Source organism: Macaca fascicularis, chromosome 16 (assembly GCF_037993035.2).
Source record: "Macaca fascicularis isolate 582-1 chromosome 16, T2T-MFA8v1.1".
NCBI classification, from domain to species: domain Eukaryota; kingdom Metazoa; phylum Chordata; class Mammalia; order Primates; family Cercopithecidae; genus Macaca; species Macaca fascicularis.
The window spans coordinates 41319520-41336551 of NC_088390.1; the positions used below are offsets into that span (position 1 = coordinate 41319520).

General features: G+C 45.8%; 1 protein-coding gene across 11 annotated transcripts in view; it reads left to right on the forward strand.

The window, feature by feature from the left end:
* Nucleotides 1-17032, forward strand: part of LIG3 (DNA ligase 3) — a 27916-nt gene continuing 10884 nt past the window's right edge. For 4 of the 11 annotated variants that reach the window (XR_001485990.4, XR_006693079.2, XM_005583429.4 and 1 more), the window contains exons 1-12: nt 1-112; nt 2461-3011; nt 5361-5504; nt 8535-8732; nt 9582-9733; nt 10293-10459; nt 10594-10671; nt 11144-11312; nt 13202-13357; nt 14995-15126; nt 15499-15578; nt 16641-16728. Coding sequence is in view for 7 of the 11 variants with exons in the window: in XM_005583429.4 (XP_005583486.3) it covers nt 2465-3011; nt 5361-5504; nt 8535-8732; nt 9582-9733; nt 10293-10459; nt 10594-10671; nt 11144-11312; nt 13202-13357; nt 14995-15126; nt 15499-15578; nt 16641-16728 (1911 nt within the window). In the remaining 4 variants the exon portion in view is untranslated. Of the gene's footprint in view, nt 1180-2460; nt 3012-5360; nt 5505-8534; nt 8733-9581; nt 9734-10292; nt 10460-10593; nt 10672-11143; nt 11386-13201; nt 13358-14994; nt 15127-15498; nt 15579-16640; nt 16729-17032 lie in introns of all 11 variants that reach the window. The other 7 variants (XR_012425528.1, XM_074018996.1, XR_012425529.1 and 4 more) reach the window with 5 other exon arrangements.

Here is a 17032-nt window from a genome sequence, read left to right on the forward strand (position 1 = left end):
AGCTCAAGGACCCGGATTTAAAGAGACAGGAGCTCCAACCGTCGTGGGCTGCCGGCGGCCTGTAGTGAGCTAGTCCCGAGGCCTGCGGTGAGCGCCGGAGCTGGAGAGGCAGGTGAGGAGCGGCGCGGCGGGGCCCGGCACGGGGAAGGCAGCGGGCCGGGGCGGGGAGCTCGGCGCGGCCGAGGAGCCAACCCCCCGGCTCCTCCCCCGCCCGCCTGCAGAGCCCCGGGGCACACCCTCCGTGACGTGGCGGCCCTCCCGGGAGCCCAGTGGGAGGCTCGCGGCTCCCCGGGACCCCCACGGTGCCGCGTGAGGCGGGGAAGCCGGCGCCGGGCCGTGCGCCCTGGGGAACCCACGGGGCCTTCTCGTATCCCGGCCCGGCGTGCGTCCTCCTGCGCTGAAGCGGGCGCGCTCGGGTGGGGCTCTGGGAGCCTTGATCACTTCCCGCCTGCGTCCCGGACCCGGTGGAGGAGCGATCTTTTCTACCTCGCCGGGGGTCGCGGCCTACTCCGCCCGCCCCACTGTCCCCGCCATTCTCCGAGAGCGGCGCGGGAAGCCCTTCGAGAAAAGCGGCGGCGGCCAGGCCTCAGCGATTTCCCTCTCTGGCCCCTGGGCTGCGGCCGTTGTGAGGGTGCGGAACGAGGGACAGACGGGTTTCCTCAAAGCTGCATTGTGCCTCCTCGTGGCCCAGCGCCTCCCGAGCCTCCCTCAAGTCCACTCCTTTCATAATTGGGGCCCTAGAGGTTGCTCTGCAAATTGATCTTCCAGGGAAAGTGTTGAAACTCACTTGTTCTGACCTCCTTTTATGGGTCTGCCGTACTTCCACCCACCTCACCTCTGTGGTTCTTAAACTTTGAGCGTTATATAGCCCTTTGTGAATGTCACGAAAGTGATAGACCTCCAAAAATCCGTGCATTTTCGAATGTGCATTTTGTATACATTTTTAGAGAGTTCAGAACCGCCTCCCTCCCCCACAACCAGCGCATTCATGGATTCCTTGTAATTTTCCCAACTACCCTGTGATGTAGGTATTTTTTACCCTATTTTAGAAATAAGAAAACAGATGAAGATAAATTAAGTTTTCTCCGAGGTAACAGTCGGTAAACTGTACCGTCAGACTTGCACTCCCATCCCTTATTCCAGGTCCACCAGCTTTCCTTCACACCATGTTGCACTACAGTAAGCAAAGCCTGCTTTTTAACATGATAGCAATTTTGCTTCACAGCTTCTTCAGACAACATAATTCCAGTATACTTAAAACTAGGACTATAAAATGCTTTAGAAAACATGAATATAAGAAGATGCTGATATAATCTTTTTCCATTTGGATTGATTTATGAGTTCCTGTGAGTCTTGCTGCCCAGTTACTTCAGCACTCTCTGATTCAAGTTGCTGAATTATAAACAGGTTAATTGCACATCGGGAGCCTCTTCTTGAAACATAACGACTTCACCGATCATGATAGGAGCTGACGTTAATCAGTGAGAGCTCTTGCTGTGTGCCCAACTGTTTTAAGGGTTTTACTCTTAGAATAGCTATTTGAGTTAGGTCCCATAATTAGTCACATTTTACAGATGAGGAAGCTCAGAAACAGACGTAAGTAACCCATCAAAGTTATACAGCTGGTACGTGGCCGAGTTAGGATTTGAACTCAGGCAGTCTGATTCCAGGCTCTGCTTAGTTGTCTCTCAATGTAGGGATTCTAACTCAATTCCAAATCTGTATAGTGGCTTGATTTCTGAGGATGGTGTATGTGTTAAACTTCACAATAAAAACTTTATGAACATAATGTAATTTTTACTGGTGATTAAAAAGAAACTTCAGGACCGGGCGCAGTGGCTCATGCCTGTAATCCCAGCACTTTGGGAGGCCAAGGCAGGCGGATCACCTGAGATTGGGAGTTGTAGACCAGCCTGACCAACATGGAGAAACCCCGTCTCTACTAAAAATACAAAAAAAATTAGCTGGGCATGGTGATGCATGCCTGTAATCCCAACTATCTGGGAGGCTGGGGCAGGAGTATCATCTGAACCCCGGAGGAGGAGGTTGCGGTAAGCTGAGATTGCCCCATTGTACTCCAGCCTGGGCAACAAGAGTGAAACTCCACCTCAAAAAAAAAAAAGAAACTTCAGGATCTTGTAATACTTAAAGGGTCATCATCTATTATGAGTATCATATGTTGCTGATGACCTAAAAAGAGCTTTTATGTTATTTGGATTTTCTTCATTGTGATTTACTAGATGTACATGTGTGCATTAGATAATTGAACACCCTTTTGTGAGCTGGCTTTTCCTGTATCAGAACTCTTTCATGCTGTAGAGTAGACAATAAATGTAATACTTTGGAAAGTGTTTGATTAGTCGTCATGGATTATATAAGAGGCTGGCCTTTGGAAAATTGGAAGCCTATCTCCTTGTTTATATCTTTTTTTTTTTTTTGGCCTCCTACCCTTTCATGCAGCTATATGTCTTTGGCTTTCAAGATCCCCTTTCCACAAACCCTCCGTGCACTCAGCCGAAAAGAACTGTACCTATTCCGAGAACATCACAGGCCTGATGTAAGACAATTCAGCCAGTGGTCAGAAACAGATCTGCTTCATGGACACCCCGTCTTCCTGAGAAGAAAGCCTGTTCTGTCATTCCAGGGAAGCCATCTAAGATCACGTGCCACCTGCCTTGTTTTCTTGCCAGGGTTGCATGTGGGACTCTGCAGTGGCCCCTGTGAGATGGCTGAGCAACGGTTCTGTGTGGACTATGCCAAGCGTGGCACAGCTGGCTGCAAAAAATGCAAGGAAAAGATTGTGAAGGGCATATGCCGAATTGGCAAAGTGGTGCCCAATCCCTTCTCAGAGTCTGGGGGTGATATGAAAGAGTGGTACCACATTAAATGCATGTTTGAGAAACTAGAGCGGGCCCGGGCCACCACAAAAAAAATCGAGGACCTCACAGAGCTGGAAGGCTGGGAAGAGCTGGAAGATAATGAGAAGGAACAGATAACCCAGCACATTGCAGGTAAGGTAGAGAACACTGCTTTCCCATCTTACTGGTGCTGACAGAAAGAGGGATAAGGAGTTCAATTGCTTGCTTTCTCTTTTTTTTAACTTTGTTTTTTAAGAAATGGGGTCTCACTCTGTTGCCCAGGCCAGTATGTAATGTCGCAGTCATAGCTCACTGCAGTCTTGCACTACCAGACTCAGGTCATCCTGACTCAGCTTCCCAAGCAGTTGGGATTACAGGCGCAAGCCACCATGCCCGGCCTTTAACGTTTTATTTGGAAATAATTTTAAACTCACTGAAGTGTTGCAAGATTAAAAAGAGTACAAAGAGCGTTCATATTCCTTTTACCCATATTTACCAATTAACATTTTACTCTATTTGCTTTATCATATTTGTTCATGTGCTCTCTCTCTTTACACACACACACACACCTGCGTGCACTCACTTTAAACCATTTAAGAATAAGTTGCATACATCATGGCCCTTTAAAATTCTTTAGTGTATATACCTTGAGAATAGGATATATGACCATTATGTGACTATAATACAGCTATCATCTTCAGAAAATTTGTCCTTGATACAATACTTTAATCTACCATCTGTATACTGTTTTGTCAATGGATTGAGTCATACCTTCAATAGCTTTTTTTCCTGCAGTATAGAATCCCAGTTTAGGATCATATCGGATATTGCATTTAGTTGTATTTCTTTGGCATCCTTTAATCTGAAAAATTTCCATACTCTCTCTTTTAGACATTGATATTTTGGAAGAATAGAGTACTGATTACTATCCTTTTACCTTTTTTCCTGTAGCATATAATTCATTACTGTACTTAACTAATTTGATACTTAATTGTCTCATATTTGGCCAATTAGGAACCCCTTTACACTGTCCTCTGTGTCCTGTATACCCTCATTACTTTTTTAAATATACTTCTTTACTTTGGGTATAGCAGGATGCTTTTAGTCTTATCCTATATGCATCCTTCCCCAGCCCTGAAATTCGCAATTTCTCTGGGGAGTACAGATTTCTGTTAGTGGGAAATGGTATTAAAGAATAAAACCTGGATGCTATGTGTCCACATTGTCATGGGCTATCTGTTTGGGAAATGGTATTAAAGAATAAAACCTGGATGCTGTGTGTCCACATTGTCATGGGCTATCTGTTTCTTTCTTTTTTTATTTTTTTTTTTTGAGACAGAGTCTCACTCTGTGGCCCAGATTGGAGTGCAGTGGCACTATCTTACTGCAACCTCTGCCTTCCAGGTTCAAGTGATTCTCCTGTCTCAGCCTCCCAAGTAGCTGGGACTACAGGCACATAACACCACACCCGGCTAATTTTTGTGTTTTTGGTAGAGACAGGGTTTTACCATGTTGGTCCGGCTGATCTTGAACTCCTGACCTCAAATGATCCGCCCACCTTGGCCTCCCAAAGTGCTGGGATTACAGGCGTGAGCACCCAGCCATGGCGTGTCTGTTTCTAAGCCCTTTCAGCAGACAGAGCTAGAAAATATATGCATGTAAAATTCATACCTATATATGGCTATATAACATGTTTGCATGTACACGCATATTTACATATGTATATTTTAGAATTTATGCCAATACCTCCAAATCCAATTAGTCCTCTTTGACCTTCAGCGTCTGTAAAATAATGTTCATATCTTCAATTTTGTTCTGGTCACTGTAGGAAGACAGTTAACAATGGCACTAAAAATGGGTATCTGTCCTTGTTCTTTGAAAGGAAAAAAGACTTCCAGGAAGGAAAACTTTACTTCCCATATCCTTTATTCTCAGGGTCTCCATCCCACCTTGCACTGCCTTAGCTATTGGCCTCAGCCTTTGTTACTTCTTGACCCATCTTTCATTTGGAGGAAGAGAAATACAGGTAGAGCTCATGACTCAGATAATTAAGCAGCTGGAAATTTTCCTTCCTATGCTAGATTGACATGCTCCGTGATCCTCATTTACTTTTTGTTCATCTCTAAATTGAAGCTAATTCTGTGGGGTTGGCGTTCCCTAAGTTTCATCCATCAAACTATGATTTCTGATTTCCCCAAATTGTTATTTCTGGAGACTTATGTATGGGATAAGAAGTGGAGAATGTTGATGAAAATTTAAGTTACTAATAGAGGTAAATCGTAACTGGATCTTTTGTCTCCAGAATATCCTTCCCTCCTCTCCCCGTAATACCCTATTACCTATTACCCCCACTCAAAAACTACCAGCCACCAGCCAGCCTTGGGCTAGTGCTAGGGTAGTGACTTAACAGGCAAGGCTCTAGAAGCCGTTGATAGATTCTTTGGATGTTTTCTCAGAGATCTTTCACTGAAGGATATTTTATCTTCTTTTGTGATCCTACAGATCTGTCTTCTAAGGCAGCAAGTACACCAAAGAAGAAAGCTGTTGTCCAGGCTAAGTTGACAACCACTGGCCAGGTGACTTCTCCAGTGAAAAGCGCCTCATTTGTCACCAATAACAATCCCCGGAAATTTTCTGGCTTTTCAGGTAAGATAGGTTAGGGCTACTTTAGCTGTTATAGTGCTGCTTTTATTTTGTATTCTACTTAGGATTCTGGCTAAGAGTGAAAATTCTGTGCTATCTCATCTCATAAATAATTTGCTTCTGTCTGAGCAGAAACAGGTAATGGCTAATGCTAAGCCTTCTACTTGATTTTTATGTTTGTTTGTTGGTTGGTTTTTGGGTTTTTTTTGAGATGAAGTCTTGCTCTGTCATCCAAGCTGGAGTGCAGTGGTACATTCTCAGCTCACTGCAACCTCCACCTCCTGGGTTCAAGCGATTCTCCCACCTCAGCCTCCCAAGTAGCTGAGATTACAGGCACCTGCCACCACGCCTGGCTAATTTTTGTATTTTCAGTAGAGATGGGGTTTCACCACGTTGGCCAGCTTGGTCTCGAACTCCTGACCTCAGGTGATCCACCTGCCCTAGCTTCCCAAAGTGCTGGGATTGCAGGCGTGAGCTACTGTGCCTGGCCAGCATTCCACTTGTATAGCGTTTCTTTCTGTACTTTAACCTCTATTGCAGCAGAAAGATTTGTTTTGTCAAGACTTTTTCCCCTTGAAATAGTTACCTGGGTCAGACAGAGATTATTAGAACCTGTCTTTTACTTCCTTGTGTTTTGATAATGAAGGAATTTTGAGAAATTGTACCCCTGAATATGCCTAGAGATGAAAATATGGAAGAAGGGAGATGTCATGCATGGATCTCCCTTCTTGATTCTTACAACTGTTTGTTCAAAACACTGGAACTTTATGGAACACAAAGGAAGGAAAAAAAGATCTGAAGGATATTGCTATTTGTTGGGAGGCAGTACAGCCTAGGGATGAAGCTTGCAGACTTTGGAATCAGTGAGCTCTGGGTTCAAATCCCATCTCCTAAAGGGGAGGACTGTGGCTATTATTTGTATATTCTTTGTAGGACAGATGAACAATAAAGTGTTGTTTCCTTTTCTCTTCACTATAATACACACATGCACACACGTGTATACACACATATATAGTTTCTTTTATATAAAATATGGAATTGCTGTTTCATAGACAGGGATTCAGGAAGACTTTGCTGGGGCATGTGGTGTAGATGGGAATTGAGAAGGTCAGGATCATTTATTGGCCTTACGTAAACAGCGTTGGACTAGGGGCTTTTACATGTGTAGTTTTATTTGTTCTTCAGTTAACCCTAGACAGTACTTTTATTTAGGAAGTACTTTTTATTAGGCCTTTTTTATGACTGAGAAAGTTGAAGTTCAGGGTTATCATGGAGTTAGTATTTGCACTGAAGTCTGACTCCAGTATCTGTGCTCTTTTATACTACACTGTGTTGCTGTGTTTATTGTTTGGAGACATTCTTGTGATTGACTCAGTTGAAGAAAATAAATAAAGCCAAACCACCTGGCCTTATTTTAGAAGTCATTTGGAGATTGAAAGACATTTTATGTGATTGAAAGAAGCCTAGACCTGAGGTCAGAAGACTTGGGTTCTGATCCTTGACAGCTCGGATCCCTGAGCATGTCCTTAACTTCTCTTCAGCCTCTGTCCGTGAAGCAGCAGTGGCCTCTCCTACCATAGTGTTATGTACAGGGTGCTATGGGAGCATAGGCAGCAGTATATAAATTACTTTCCCCTCTGCTTCCTTGAGGTTGTGTATTTATTTGTTTAAGCTTCATCATATCTCCGTGCCTCATCTACCCCATAGTGTTCTCATGAGGACTGTAAGAGATAACGTTGCAAAAACGGTGCCTGGCTCTATAGGATTTTTATTATTTTAAAATTCTGAGGTTGGTTGGTTTGTTGTTTGCTGGTAGGCCAAAGATAGAGAAGAGTCCAGGTGATGAGAAGGACGGCATGTTTCTGGAAGTGCTCCGGTGTTGGGGATGGAATTTGAGAGGAGTTGAGAGAAACAGTGTTTTAGTTCTTGCAACCTGGTTGAACATTGACACTTTGGAGATTTTGTCCCTTAAAATCGTATTTAGATTCCGTATCAGAGATGAGGATGGATTTATAATTTACAAAGCCCAGACAAGAAGCAGCGTACAACAGCAGTTAGCTTAGTAATGGCTCTGCCACAAGCTTGGGAATAAAATTTGCTTTGTAAATGGTCACGAAGTGATCGATGAGTGGCGCATAGTTATTTTTAAGCGTCTGGAGGAAAGCCCTGCCCCTTGACCACCTTTTGTAAAAATGTATTTTTTTTTTATAACTGCTTCTTGGGGAGCAGGGTTTTATTTTGACAATAAGAAAAGAAAGGTTGAAGTGGCAAGGGGTGGGGATGTTGAGTGTACTAGTGGGATCTGACTTTCTTAGTAGTGTCTTTGTCCTGGCTCTTTCAACAAGGAAGTGGGCCAGGAAGTCATTTGCTCTTGTCAGACCTCAATCGCCTTATCAGTAAGAGACCATTGAACTAGATAATCTTTAAGGCTTCTTCCAGCTCTGACAACCTGTGATAGCAGTAATTTCACATTGACTAACATGTGCCTTGATTTCTTACTCCTTTTTCATGCCAACTTTTCTGGGGTCAGCTTTACAATTGCTCTGAGAATCTTCTGACCGCTTTATTTATTTATTTATTTATTTATTTTTTAGAGACAGAATCTTCCTATGTTGCCCAGGCTGGTCTCAAACTCCTGGGGTCAAGCAGTCCTCCCACGTTGGCCTCCCATAGTGTTAGGGTTACAGGTGTGAGCCACGGTGCCCAGCCAGTCCTGATCATTCTTGGCATGACTTCGGTCTTTATTCTTTTGTGAAGTGCTCACATAAAGAGATGCACATCAGTCTGGTGTTTTGCTTGGTCTAAGGAGGCCATTGCTCCTTTACCATTAATTAATAGCTGTAAGATTTGAGAAAATTACTTGGCCTCCATTTCTTTATCTGTAAGATGGGTGTAATGACATCTACCCCAAAGGTCTATTCGGGGAGAGTAAATAAAGCTAAAGTACCAGCAGAATATCTGTTAACTTCCTTCCTTCCCTTTCTTTCTTCTCAGAAAGGCAGAATGAATTCATCTCTGTTGTTTCTCCAACAGCCAAGCCCAACAACTCTGGGGAAGCCCCCTCAAGCCCCACCCCTAAGAGAAGTCTGTCTTCAAGCAAATGTGACCCCAAGCATAAGGACTGTCTGCTACGGGAGTTTCGAAAGTTATGCGCCATGGTGGCCGATAATCCTAGCTACAACACGAAGACCCAGATCATCCAGGACTTCCTGCGGAAAGGCTCAGCAGGAGGTGTGGCATGAGCATCCTGAATAGGCCTTTCCTCCAGAGAGCTCAAGGCCATGACTGCCTTCCAGGGCATGTGAGCTGTGTAGTTGCCCAGGGTCCCATGTTTGGTTTAATGCTTTACTGTAGTCTGTCTTGAAATTCTTAATAATTTTGAACAAAGGGCCTCGCATTTGCATTTTGCACTGTACTCCTCAAATTATGTAACCAGTTTTTTTCAGAGCACTTTGGCATCTTTCTTCCTCTCCCATTATTCTGCTCCTAGGAGGCCAGAAGAACCCATCCTATTTGACTAGTTAGAAAATTTACTGTCCTACATATTTAATTAGGTTTTTGTGAACCATATACACAGCTTGGAATAGAATCTTCCAACTCCGTTTCTTTAATTTATCTAACAAATTGTCAATGAGCATCTGTAATGTCCTTGTCACTGGGCACCTGAAGTGAAAGTAACCACTGTGTCCAACGAGAGTTCATCTGTAGGCTAAAGGCGAGGCAGTCACACAGTCCACCAGCCTCTGAACTCCATGCTGTCTCCTACTGTAGCAATATGCACAGGGCACTATAGGAGCGTGGGCAGTGATATATAGATATGTTTTGGGCTCTGCTTCTTTGAGTTTGTTTGTTTATTTATTGAGACAAAAAAATGTGGCTGTGTTGCCCAGGCTGGAGTGCACTGGTGCAATCTCAGTTCACTGCAACCTCCACCTCTTGGGCTCAAACAGTCCTCCTGCCTCAGCCTCCCAAAGTGCTGAGATTACAGGTGTGAGCCACCTTGCGCAGTCTTCTTTGAGTTTATATATTTATGTGTTTAAGCTCTATTTCTCAAGAAGGGTTCCTTTCTTCTATCTCCAGATGGTTTCCACGGTGATGTGTACCTAACGGTGAAGCTGCTGCTGCCAGGAGTCGTTAAGACTGTTTACAACTTGAATGATAAGCAGATTGTGAAGCTTTTCAGTCGCATTTTTAACTGCAACCCAGATGATATGGCACGGGACCTAGAGCAGGTCAGAGGAAGGGGAGGGAGGGTAGGCTACATTCCAGGTAGAGTTTTGCCAAGCCAGGCACCTGCAGCCTCTTTTTTTTTTTTTTCTGGTTGGGACACATACTGTTTTAGGAAACTGAAACCCATTTGAGCAAGCCTTTGTTACTGGGGGAGCTGAATGTGAGGCTATAGCTGTTAATTTCGTAAGTTTCTGAGGGCGGAAACCATACCACTGCTGAACCACAGAGGCCTGGTTCTCAAAAGTCAGAATTTCAGACTTGCCCCCTCTGTCTCTCCTGGGGCTCTTATTCTGTACTCTTTTTTCTCGCTTGTTTTCTCCTGTAACTTGGGTTTACCAAGCTTTGGTTTGTTCGTGACTCTTATCCCCGGTACCATGGCAAGTTTCCATCCCCTTCTAGGAATTGTGGATGGGCTAGTGTCTCTAAGAAGTGGGCTAGATATGTTGAGTTGGGATAGGAGCTATGATTGAAATTTCTTGATTCATGTTCAGTCCTGGGTCTTGGGGGATACACGTGGCCACCCTAGGGTTGCAGCAGTGGCATTTTGGTTTTTGGAGACAGGGTGACGTGTCAGAGACGATCAGAGTCTTCTTTGAGCAGAGCAAGTCTTTCCCCCCAGCTGCCAAGAGCCTCCTTACCATCCAGGAGGTGGATGAGTTCCTTCTGCGGCTGTCCAGGCTCACCAAGGAGGATGAGCAGCAACAGGCCCTGCAGGACATTGCCTCCAGGTGGGGGAGCTGCCTCCGTCAAACCATGCCCAATGGGGATTGGGCATAAAGAGATGAACTCTCTTGGGAAGGGAAGGTTCCCTTGGGGTTCCAGAGCTCTTCAAGACCAAGTTAAATGTGCCTCATTCCTCTAGGTGTACAGCCAATGATCTTAAATGCATCATCAGGTTGATCAAACATGATCTGAAGATGAACTCAGGTGCAAAACATGTGTAAGTAGCAGCTCCTCTGACAGCCCGAGCTGTCATTTTTTAGCTTCATTTGTTCCCAACTGGTATCAGGACTTCTGAGTCCCAATCAGGATCTGAATCCCCATTCAACTTTCTTTCTTTCTGTGGGACCCTGATCTGTCACTTGACCTGTCTCTGCCTCCGTTTTCTCCTATATAAAATGGAGATAACAGTACCTTTCTCACAGAGTTGTTACAGTTGAAGTGTGGAATCCATTCATGAGTCTCTTGCCTACTCCAGCCCCTCGCTAAGGCATCATGCACACAGGCACAGTATCTCAAAAGAGCTGAATTTTCCAAGAGTTTTCTCTCCTCTTGTAAAAATCTTTAGACAGTAGAACACAACCTCTTCCCTACAGATGAGGATTTCTCCTGTGAGGACAGATTGCTGTCCAAAGCCATGGAGTCAAACAAAGGCAGTGGTTTTGTTTCCTTGTTCCTGTACCCCTCGGCAGGTTAGACGCCCTTGACCCCAATGCCTATGAAGCCTTCAAAGCCTCGCGCAACCTGCAGGATGTGGTGGAACGGGTCCTTCACAATGCGCAGGAGGTGGAGAAGGAGCCGGGCCAGAGACGAGCTCTGAGCGTCCAGGCCTCGCTGATGACACCTGTGCAGCCCATGCTGGTGAGGAGTGCTGCCCTGCCTCTGCTCTCCAGCCTCTCCAAGCTCCACATCCTTCGGGCTGAGATCCGATAGGGTATGAGTGTTGAGAGTGCTTGCAAATTGACTGGAGGAGTTTGGGGAAGGAAGAGGGAGGTGCAAGAGGGTATTTCTCAGTAGGAAGCGAAGGCAAAGGAGAACACAGAAGATCTAGTGGAAAGACCTGAGCCGTAGGCCCAGCTGTGCCACCAAGAAGCTGTAGAATCTTAGATGAGTGATTTCGTTTCTCTTGTCCTTCAGTCTCCTGTGTGGATGACGTCTGAGACTGCCTGAGGCATCTCCCTAGAATGGTTTATCTGTTACCTTACCTGAAGACAGATGGATGTATTAAGTAACCCCTGAGATTCTGTGACCTACTGCAAAGTAGATCTGAGAGTTGGTGGCAGAGCCAGGCTTCCTGTGACAGGGTGACTTGGGAAGAGGGAGGACACATAAGGAATGAAGGCTGATTTTGGCAGACATCATCTTGGGCCTCTGCTCATTTCATAAGAAATGGGGTTTCCTTTCCAGCATCAGTTTTCCTGTGTGACAGGGCCCACCACATATGGTGCCATGCCTACTGTGAGATTCTTTGGATTTTTGAGTGATGTACAGTGCTTTTTTTGAAACTGTCTTGTGTGTCATGCTAACGCCTTGGTTTAGGGTTTTATGTTTGAGATAAGGAAGTGTTCTCTCCCTGCTAGGAATGTGGGATAGCCAGCATCAAAACAGTGAGATCTCCATCCCAGAGATGGGACTGTGGCCACCTGCAGTAGTGGCCTTTCTGACTTTTATAAAAATGCCTCCTGGCGTCTGTTCTTTAGTTTGTCATTTAAAGACTGGCATGGGTTATATAGCTTAGTGGTTAACCACACAGGTTTTATAGGTGGGCCTAGATTCAAATCTCATTCTTGCCATTCGTTAGTGTAACTTAAGCAAGCACCTAATCTCTCTAACCTTCAGTTTTGTTATCCAAAGATGAAAACAATATTTGTCACATAGGATGTCACAGCAGGGATGAAATGAGATTATGTGTGTGAAGTACTCCCAAAATGGTAGCTATTGTTGTTGGAGTTAGGCTAGCACAGGTAGGCATGTAAGTAAGCGCTCCAGTATCTGGAAACCCTGTTGTAGGGACCCCCGATCACTCACCCTGCCAGCCTCACTGTCACCGGCACGCTTTAACCTTAGCTTCACATAGACCTTTTTTTTTTTTTTTTTTTTGAGACGGAGTCTCGCTCTGTCGCCCAGGCTGGAGTGCAATGGTGCAATCTCGGCTCACTGCAAGCTCCGCTTCCCGGGTTCACGCCATTCTCCAGCCTCAGCCTCCCGAGTAGCTGGGACTACAGGTGCCCGCCACTGCGCCCGGCTAATTTTTTTTTTCTATTTTTAGTAGAGACGGGGTTTCACCATGGTCTCGATCTCCTGACCTTGTGATCCGCCCGCCTCGGCCTTCCAAAGTGCTGGGATTACAGGCGTGAGCCACCGCACCCAGCCACATAGACCTTTTTTACTGGGAGAACTGATGTGTTTAGTAAGAAGCCAGAGGCCCTGCAAGAGCCTGAATTATTGAGAAAAAAATTAAATCTTGTTTCACTGGGCTTTTGCTTGTTGTACAATGAATAGCATTCATATTCCTCAAAAGGCGAGCTCCTGTGTCAGCTCTGGTGATTATTTTATAGGCAGAATACAACATTGTCCAGCCCTTTCCGTTCCCATCACCTCTTCAACAGCCTTCCCTGAGCATTAATTATGGGCAGTCAGTCCCCAAGACCCAGGTCCTGCCCTCACTAACCCAATTACAAGGTCTTTGGCTGTTGCTGCTTAGCAGCCCCTCATTGAAAGTCTCCAGGCTTTGCTTTCCACACCCCAAGGCGGAGGCCTGCAAGTCCATTGAGTACGCAATGAAGAAATGTCCCAATGGCATGTTCTCTGAGATCAAGTACGATGGAGAGCGAGTCCAAGTGCATAAGAATGGAGACCACTTCAGCTACTTCAGCCGCAGTCTCAAGCCCGTCCTGCCTCACAAGGTATGAGTCCCTTCCTTTCCGCCAGGACCGTCTTTCCCCTTTGTGCCTCTAACAAGCTCAGGCCCAGAGTCCCATAGCCATTCCAGCTGTGGTACACAATAAGGGTTTCTTTTTTATTTGTTGAATGAATTAATTGATTTATTCATTTTTGGAGTCTTCCAGTAACGAAGGGCTGCTCAGCAGGGAGAGCCAAAGAGCCCTGACTTGGGTTAGTGAGGATAGAGCTCCCTGGAACAGTGATACTTCTTTTGCCCACAGTGATGTTGGTTGGGACAGTGAGCTCACTTGGTGAGTTGCTGTGTATCTTTTGTGTTTCCATGTCCCAGATGCTTCCCGTGAGCTAGACTAAGGCTTATATACCACAGGCTATTGGGCTGTCATTCATTAATTTGTTCAAGAATTATTTATCAGATGCTTCCCCATTGTTATAGCTAGTGGGGATATAGCAGTGGGAAAACTGGACAAAAGTTCTGGCCATCATGAAGTTTACATTCTGATGTAAACACAGTCTTATGGGGACATCTGAGAGCCAAATTCCTGCTCTAATCGGGGTGGCATTTGGAACCTTACTCCTTAGCCCTTCTCCACTCCCAAGGCTACTGTGAACCTTTGGGGGTGTCTTCAGGAAAAAGCAGCTGGAACATCTGGCTCCGGTAGCTTGTGAGCAGATGGAATTCCTATCCTTGCTATCCTTTTCTTTCCTAGCCCAGATTCAGTTTTTCAGAGCCCCAGGGGGTTCAGGGGAACGTGTTGTGTGGCCCCTATGCTTACCTCAGCCTTGCCTTCCTGCTGGAGCACTGGGAACAAAGCAGGCCATTTGTTTCATATGTTCAAGAGGAGGGCTAAGCAGTGGCCTCATTGTGGAGCTTTAGTGCAGGTTCACGTGTTCTGTGAAGCACTGTAAATCACTGAGGAGCTGCTTCTGGTGAGGTTGGTGTTAAATAGACACCATCTGTGACCCAGGAAGAAGTCTAAGCACACTTTTCCAGATTTAGTCCTTTCCTTAATTTTCCCTTACCCAGTGTTCACTCATCCTTTGCCTCTCCTGTGATTTGGGTTCTTAAAGGGCTAGGTTAGGGATTGAAGGGGAATGGCATGGATGTGCTGGCCTTTCCTGTTCCTGCTCTAAGCATCCTGGGTAGTGATGGCTGTGGGTTCAGGGCTCCCGCTCAGAGAAGACACTGCTCAAGTTTCCTTGTTGCACCTGAGGGGGTTCATTTCTACCTTTCTGTTTTCAAGCAGTCTGTTCTCCCCTAATCCAATCCCCAGCCTGACAGTCACACATGTTCCACAGTAGGCACTAATCTCTGCCCACCCACCCTCCTCCTCCTCCCCCAACAGGTTTAATCTCTCTGTTTCTTCCATTTGCCTCAAAAATTGTACCTTCTCTACAGCCCATAGAAAGTGACTCAGCATGGGCTGACCTCTTCCTGGGGCTGGACAGAAGTACTGAAACAGATGGCCTCTCCCTCTTGTCCAGGTGGCTCGCAAGGCCTAGCTATATGTTTTGCGCATTAGCTGGGCCTTCCACATGTTGTTCTGTATCCCATCTGGGGCCCAGGCTTTGCCCTATATGGCATGGTTTGGGGTCCCTGCTGCCATGTCATCCCTCACCAAAGCTCCCCTTCTGCTTTCAGGTAGCCCACTTTAAGGACTACATCCCCCAGGCTTTTCCTGGGGGACACAGCATGATCTTGGATTCTGAGGTGCTTCTGATTGACAACAAGACAGGCAAACCACTGCCCTTTGGGACTCTGGGAGTGCACAAGGTACTGCCTCAGGGCTATATGTGCAAGAATGAATGAGTATGTACATGTGGATGCATGCTGCAGTCTGAAAAGGAAGGAAATATCACTTAGTGTGGGCCTTATTCTTCGCTTCTGACCTGTTTCTGGTTTGGTTTTTTGTCTTTTGCTTTTCTCCTCAAAAGGGACTGGTATTGGGAGCCAAGTTATAATTGGGTTGGTTTCCATTTAGCACTATCTGCTCAGTGCCCTTATGGCCCAGGGGCTTCAGAGCAGAAATAGGACTTTTTCATTCGGTGCCTTAGGGGGCCTCCAGAAGTGGACTGGTACTCCTTATTTTGTCATGCTCTGTGACTTTTGTTCTTTGTATACCTACTACCTCATTTTCCCTTACAGAAAGCAGCCTTCCAGGATGCTAATGTCTGCCTGTTTGTTTTTGATTGTATCTACTTTAATGATGTCAGCTTGATGGACAGGTGAGTTGGCTAGCATCTTTAAACCCAGAAACTGCCAGGAATCTGTTTTCATTTCCTCGATGAGGAAGATGGGGGCTTCAGGTTGGAAAGGAGGGTATGGGGAACCAGCTGGCACATACGTTTGCACTCAGGAGCTTGCCAAAGGCAATGGCAAGAGGGAGCTGAGAGGAAGCACAATTGCTACATGGTCCGCTCCCCGTTCAGTGTAAGAAAGAGCCCACGTGTTGACTCCATCTCGTCTCTGAGAGCTTAAGTCACAGAAGAAACCCAAACCCCCAAAGAAGTTTCTCTACTAAAGCAAAATGGACTATTGCAGAGAAATAGACTGTGAGCATATGGGGTTTCAGTTTATTTCTCCAATGACACCCCTGGGGGCATAAGGTAGATGGTTTTCAGCTCAAACGTTTTGATTTCAGAAGAGACTGACAACAGGAAGCTCCTGATTATAGGGGAGGCTATGGGTGGGACCATCTTGGAGAGAATGAGCAGTCTTGACTTAGCTGCATCCATATGCTTGTGCCTGAGAAACCAATATCAGCCCTTTCCTCACTTAGAAATGTATCTCTACCCCGTTCCTCCTGCAGCAGCCACATCCTTGATCGGGGAAGGAGAAAGAAGTAGAGAGGGAAGGAATTGGTGGGGGTAGGATTTGGAGTTTGGGTCCCGAGGCTTGTCTCAGCCTGCCTACCCAGGGGTTGGCCTTGGGACTGGGGCAAAGCAGGGTGCGGGGGATAAAAAATGAGAGTTGGAGTCACTTTTCAAGTGGGACCAGAATTTATACAATCTGGGCTAGAGGCCAGTTCTCCCTTGGCTCGCTTGATGAAGTAGAAATAGGAACTACAACTATGAACTGGCTCTATGCCACAGCTCACAATTGTCCATCTTCGGTCACGATGGAGCCCTTGCAGCCCTTGACAGCAGAGCTGTTACACATGAGGTCTTTGATCCATGGCAAACCCTTTCTTAAAGTAGCAGCTTTATCCTTGTGGCCCTTCCTTCCTCAGAATTCCTAATAAGGGTGGGAGGATCCCGGCCTAACCTCAGCTCTCCTGTTCTCCTCAGGCCTCTGTGTGAGCGGCGGAAGTTTCTTCATGACAACATGGTTGAAATTCCAAACCGGATCATGTTCTCAGAAATGAAGCGAGTCACAGTACGTGAAGACCCTATGCTAGGCAGTGTCCTAGAAGTTTGAAAGCAGGGCAGAGAACTCCTTGGGTCAACTGCAACTGGAAGAATAAATCTTAATGTCTTATGCAGCCTCCTGATAATGTTTGCATTTGACTGTTGTATATGTTGTCTGCTAGTCTTCACCCAGAAGGGTAGGGCATGGAAATCCTTCCTAGGTAAGCCCCCTGTGTTTCAAAGCCACAGCAGCCCTCTCGTTGGAATGAGAAGCAACCTGCTTTCTAACCCTTTGTCCCTTATATTCAAGTAAGGGTGTTTCCATTGGGCAC